The sequence below is a fragment of the Lolium perenne genome, chromosome 6 (genome assembly GCF_019359855.2).
Source record: "Lolium perenne isolate Kyuss_39 chromosome 6, Kyuss_2.0, whole genome shotgun sequence".
NCBI lineage: Eukaryota > Viridiplantae > Streptophyta > Magnoliopsida > Poales > Poaceae > Lolium > Lolium perenne.
Genome location: NC_067249.2, coordinates 264,156,786 through 264,163,022, shown reverse-complemented (window position 1 = coordinate 264,163,022; position 6,237 = coordinate 264,156,786). Strand labels below are relative to the sequence as shown.

The following is a 6,237-nucleotide window of genomic DNA, read 5'->3' as shown; positions in this document are numbered from 1 at the left end:
GATACGAACAAGCAGGTCTGCAGGAAGCTCGGTCCAGTCGCAGTACTGCGATCACGACAGCAGTTTTCTCCATGGATGGATTCTCCGCCGAGTACTTGTCGATTCTGCGATTACCACTTGTCAGGTGCTTACGCCGGGACACGCTAAGCTGCCAAGGAAAACAGAGGAGGAATTTGCAGGAAACGCGCGGTTCGCACGAGGATCTATTAAAGCTCGTGCTGTTCAGAAACTCTGTTTTGCTGTTCGTGCGAGAGGATTTTTACGGTACCGTGTACTCCATAGCTACGAGGTGGAGTACTAAATCCATCTGACCGTCCGTGATAGAGGACTAATGTTAATATACTAAATTTTTTTTTTTTGAGAACACAGTACAACGCAGACGCTCACAAACACGCACGTACAAACACCCCTATGAACGCACGCACACCCTACCCCTATGAGCACCTCCGAGGGACTGAGCCGGCATATCTTGAGGTTGACGAAGTCACCACTAGCGCCTCGCTGTTGACGGGCACGTCACCTACCACTGAAAGCATAGCGCCGGTTAAATCCTGGAATAAATCCAGGTAAATGCAAACACCCATGTCAAGTCTAGGACTTGAACCTGGGTGGACTGGTTCCACCACAAGGGACCTAACCACCAGAGCCAAGCTCTGTTTGCTTAATATACTAATTTTTAAGAGTGCCAAAAGTGTAATTTACATCAATTTGTACTTTAAGCCTCCTTCCTGATTCCTCAATCGATTCCGCGTAGCTGCATCCTGTGGTCAACCCAATCCTAACCCCCAAATTTTCGTCGACGCCGGAGCCGTTTTGCCGGTGTTCGCCGCCCCTAAAAAACTCACAGAATCTCCCGCGTTCTCCGTCGTCGCCCTTATTCCCTTGGTGACCACCTGGCACCGCCTTCGACATCGTGGTCGAAGGTCTCATCTTCCCTTACGCGCGCGGCCACCCCGATCAACCGTATCCGCTGATTGCCGGCTCAGAGGCGCCGGCCGCTTCTATGTTGGCAGCGTAGTGTAGCCGCCTCCAGCATCCTGGTCGAAGTCCTTCTCGATCCGTTTGGCTGTGAGCTAGTTAGTCGCGTTCTTTACTAGCAGTAGAGGCAATCAGATTTAAATTGATGATCCTGCTTCCAGTTAATTGCTGATAGCAAATTCTAGTTATTATTGTTTGTAATTGATCGTGTAGTTCTCTGATGGTTGTCATCTAGAGATTTGCTGAAATTTGACCTTGCATAATCGTTAGTGATACCAACAGTATAATTGTAACATGCTTCGTATTGAACGGTGGTCACTGAATAATCTGTATTATATTTGGCTGCTACCTTTTGCAAGTACATGCTAGTTCCAAGTTCTGAATCTTTATATCTACATGCTGAAAAAGGCAAACTGATGTTCGAAAAAGTGTGAGTTTTCTGATTCTATTTGGAGCCAATAGGAACAGTTGATGTTTCATGCTGTTTTAATTTATGAGTTCAGTTATAATTTGGACAGATATGACATACAGATGTACCTAAGCATGGTGGTTTGATAATGGCTGGTTTGGATGATGGATGGTGCCGACGATGAAACAGATGCATAGAGAAGAATATTTCTTGATGGTTAGTCAGATATTTGATATCGAAGAACAATGTTACAAGCACTACAACAGATATGCGAGAGAGAAAAGGGTTCTGCGTGAGATTCGATGTATGTTGCTGGAAGGCTGGGACCAAAGAACTGATGCTAGTTCGATCTGGTGCTTCCTTCTTTTCATGTACAAGTACCGCTGACAAAATTGAATTTGATACTAGAGTATATATACACAAGCAACCCTGGAGTGAATGAATCAAGTGGAGCCTGCGCTATTGCTTCCTGGCGGAAAAGTTGGTGTTTGATGGTCTGATCATCACCTTCATGATCAGATCTGACCATGACGGAGAAAACAATGCAAGCAACATATTCAACGATGGAAACATGAAGCTGGAAGTCTGCTTAGCTTCCAACATCCAAAAGCCACCACAAATTAGACATGTACCAGACCATGTTTCTCTAAGTATGTGTGCTGCCAACAAGAGAGAAGACCACTGGCGATGCTGAATTTACATCTAGACTGAAATACTGGATTACACTCTAAATAATCCATAGACGATGGTTACTCTACACTGTGGGATCATTACTCTAGCTACATACAATATAAGCATGAACCAGAAAAGTGTACAGTATTTCCTAGATTTGTATTTCTCGTCTGTTGTCATGTGCTCTGTTATGAGCTATGTGCTACTCCTTGTAATCAACAGTTGTGAATATACAAAGTCAAGTTTGTTCTCCATTTGCAAAATTTGTTGTTCCTTCTCGTTCATAAGGTACACCGATAAATCCAATCCATCATGCAGGGTTCTGCGAAGCTGCAGTGCAGTAGTTAAGCGTATGTTCAGCATAGTTGTTGAGAAGGTCCTCCCGGATTGACAAACTACAGCCCTGTGATTAGTCACATCAGACCAGATAAAAGTGAATGCAATGCAATTCAAGAAGATATTTCAATGAAATTCAAGAAGATATTGCGCAATAATTTATTGAATACACAAGATTGTAACCTCTAGCACATTACATTGCATGTTGGAAAGCACAGACGTTGGCACTGCCAGTTCTTTGCAAGCACACTAAAGCTCTGGCAGGTCACAAGGTGATGCAGGATGACTGAAACTTGGGATGGATCCCGTCTTTGACATATTCAAGAAAATCCTTTGAGCATAAAGTCAACAATATTAGATTGCATAAGAAATTGCAAACAAATTTGATCATATAACTGTTTATGGACGTACAAAATGCAGAAAGTAATTGCATGGGTGAACAACACAAGAGATTGTACCCATGACAAAATAATTAAACCGCAGATTAATTCTAACAATTATGCATGGTCAAAAGTGCCAACTATTGTGAAACAGAGTAAGTATATACAGATACGTCACATCATTTACTATATGATTCAATGATCAAAATCCGACAGTCAATGCATCATTACAGGTGGATATCATAATTAAGAAATCTAAAATCTAAAATGAACACCGTGAATTTTGAAGCAGAACTCATAAGGTTTGGAAATAGCAGTCTTAACATTGTCAGTTTGTTTCGTTCCCATTAAAACTGAAGTTTTTTCGAACCAAATAGTCACATAAAGAGAACTTACAGCATCACTTTGGTCTGGATCATTCTTGAAAACATAGTAGAGAGGTGCCAAAACTTCATTCATTCCTTGAACATATCGTATACCCAGATTTAACTTTGCAAAGATGGTAAGTATAAGCTTCAGTGACTCCTAGAAAAAAAAACCACATTTAGACTAAACACAAGTACCAGAAACAAGCAAGAACTGGCATCATCTGAACAAAACACAAGTCCTAGAAACAAACAAAAACTGCATCTCAGGATGAGTACGCTTAACATCTCTATCAATCTGCTCTACTGTTTCAGATTCCTGAATATTGGATAACAGTAATGACCTGCGCTCCGCGGAGAGCCGGAAGAACCTGTGTCTTCCAAAACAGATGGTTGTCTCGGGTCAGTTTTTCTGTGGGAGGGGCACCAAGGGCTGACCCCAAACTTGCCATAGCAGAAGCCGAAGACGATGAAGCCATTGATGGGTTGTTTTGATCCTTCAGCGCGAATCGCGGCTGGGTGAATTTGGTCCTACATCAGTAATCAACAGATCACGGCCGGGTGGTTTCCTGTTTCTACAGCAGCGATCCTGGGCAAGGATCGTGGCCGGGGCTTTTTCTGGACGTTAGTTTCCTTTCCTGCAGCAGCAATCAGGCAAAGATTGCGCCCGGGCGATTGTCTGGTTCGTTGGTTTCCTTGTATGGCAGCAGCGATCAAGCAGAGATCGCGGCCGGTTCTCAGGTCCTGCCGCGGCGACCAAAGCAGAGGGTCACGACGGGGAGGTTTTCTTCGAGGTCCTACAGCAGCGACGAGATCACGCCGGGAAGGTTTTTCGTGGAAACGGATCTAGGCAAGACGTCGTGGAAGAAGGAGCTCTGATACCATATTGGTTTTTTGGTGGAACGATGGCCTAATCGGGCCTCGGTTACGTGTTTATATTAGGTGAGAAAAGCCCTCACCGTGGCATACAGTAACACGGACAACTAATACGTATAGGAAACATATTACAACTCTAACAGCCCCTTCACTTCCGATTTTATTCCATCTTCTCCCGCCTCTACCACTATCTCTTCCATTGTCTCGTCGACATCGTTGTCTTCGTCGTCCTCCTCCTGCACCACCTCCTCATCCTCAAGATACCTATCCCACCTCCATATCTGGAAACAATCGCCCCATGGAGCTTGTGCTATATACTTACTATCAGTACGGTAATTCCCCTCGTGTATGTAGACGATATTGACCCGTGCAGATGGTCCGTGAAGATCAATGGTATGGACATCACCACAACCTTGAAGAGCATAGAATAAACCATCACGGCTGTTGTAACAAACATCAACGTAGTCCTTGCATTCTTCATGTGCATCAACCCAAGTCCAGTTGATGTCCCCAACCCTAGCATATGAGAGTAGGTCATTAGGTATGTGTATACGTACCACGATGCAATTCCCAGTGTTAGAGGGATCAAATGACATGGCTACTGTTATGTAGAAGCAGAAACGGCCTTGTTCGAGAGAAACTCCGTAGCGGTTTGATTCGGGAACGTCATGTGGCACCGTGTCCACATACAGAATCTCGTAGCCGTTGAGATTGCCGTCTTCATCGTAGCGGAGCTCGACATTGGACATGGTTTCCGGTGGCGGCATGACGACCTGAGCGCCGGTCACGGGGTTGACGAGGATGAGATTGGACCGCTCGTCGGCGGTGATGAGCCAGCCATGGGCGGAGCCCATGACGTACCGTGAGCGGAAGGCAGGCTCCGGGAGGGCGACGTGGTAGAGCCTGTCCGTGGATAGGTGGTGCAGCGTCGCCATGCCGTCGTCACGGTCGGCCGCGGAGTAGACCAGGCAGGGGCTCTCCTGCGGCGAGCACAGCCAGAACCGGCGGGCCTCCAGGTGGCCGCGGCGCCATGAGCGGCAGACTCCGCCGCAGCTGAAGAGATCCGGAATCTTCATCGTGCCGAAGATACGAACGAGCAGGTCTGCAGGAAGCTCGGTCCAGTCGCAGTCCGTGCTTGACGCGCGAGCTTCCACGGCGATCACGTCAGCAATTTTCTCCATGGATTCTCGCCGAGTACTTGTCGATTCTGCGATTACCACAGGTCAGGTGCTTACGCCGGCACCGGGACACGCTAAGCTGCGAACGGAAACAGAGGGATTTCCAGGGAACGCGCGGCTCGCACGAGGATCTATTAAAGCTCGTGCTGTTCAGAAACTCTGTTTTGCCGTTCGTGCGATGCCTGGTCTGTGTAATAATGCTATGTCTACGGGCAAGTTTCTACGGAAACTTTCTTACGGACATACGTGGCTGGTTTTGCTGGTCTGTGGTCTTCCCTTCTATGTAGAAACTCTGTTTTGCCGTTTGTTAATTAGACCACGATCTAAGAAGTCACCCCTAGTTGCGCCGCGAGGCTCGAAGTAGAGCGGCACCCAAATTTTGATGTTTCTTCTTTTTTTCTCAACGATCACTTGCCATCATGGCTAGGCAACATTGCCTAAGAGCATCTTCAACAGCCGCGCTAAATCTTGGCGCTGTAAAAGCGGTTTGCTGCGCGTTCTATTCATGTTTTACGCGCGAGGACATATTCACCTCAGCAGAAGCTCTAAATCTTGGAGCTGTAAAAATCCGTAGTTGTTTCTGCGCGCGACTTATACTGCGCGCTCTTTCCGACGCGGTAGATATAGTGCACGACATAGCGCGTTTGCCCCAATCTGTATTTTACAGCGCCGGTTGCAGCACCTGTTGGAGCATTATTTTGCGACCGCGCGCTAAATCAGTCACTTTTTGGGATACAGCGCGGGATAGAGCGACTGTTGGAGATGCTCTAAGAGCATCTCTAGCAGATCTTCCACATTGGTCCGCACATGACAAGTTGAATCAATATAGGGTTTTCGGCCGTTTTTTGGCCAGGCCAGACACCGCATCGGTTGTCTGGCACGGATATTTTTTCCAGGCTGCAACCGAAACCCATAGCCGGCCACTATATATCACGTTCGGTGGCCGCGGATGGGGGTCAAACCGCATCCATCTCTCTGCCGCTTCCGCTCCCGACGACGAGCAATCCGCTCCCACCGACGAGCAAATTCTTAGCCACTTCCGT

At 46.8% G+C, this 6,237-nt stretch overlaps 1 protein-coding gene across 1 annotated transcript; it reads right to left on the bottom strand.

Moving 5' to 3' along the window:
• Positions 1–2,369: 2,369 nt before the first annotated feature.
• LOC139832729 (F-box only protein 7-like) lies at positions 2,370–5,197 on the bottom strand. The gene is made up of 3 exons (XM_071822552.1): positions 4,202–5,197; positions 3,172–3,300; positions 2,370–2,462 (listed from the first exon to the last, which is right to left on the bottom strand). The coding sequence occupies exons 1-3, from the start codon at positions 5,195–5,197 to the stop codon at positions 2,370–2,372; spliced, it is 1,218 nt and encodes a 405-aa protein (XP_071678653.1).
• Between the last annotated feature and the right edge of the window lie 1,040 nt (positions 5,198–6,237).

Excerpts from the sequence above, each read along its gene's own strand:
- LOC139832729 (XM_071822552.1), bottom strand. The coding sequence starts at position 5,197 with ATGGAGAAAATTGCTGACGTGATCGCCGTGGAAGCTCGCGCGTCAAGC. Across the intron at positions 3,301-4,201 it reads AGACAATGGAAGAGATAGTG|GAGTCACTGAAGCTTATACT; the intron begins GTAGAGGCGGGA and ends TTTTTTTTCTAG. Across the intron at positions 2,463-3,171 it reads ATCCAGACCAAAGTGATGCT|GGCTGTAGTTTGTCAATCCG; the intron begins GTAAGTTCTCTT and ends GACTAATCACAG.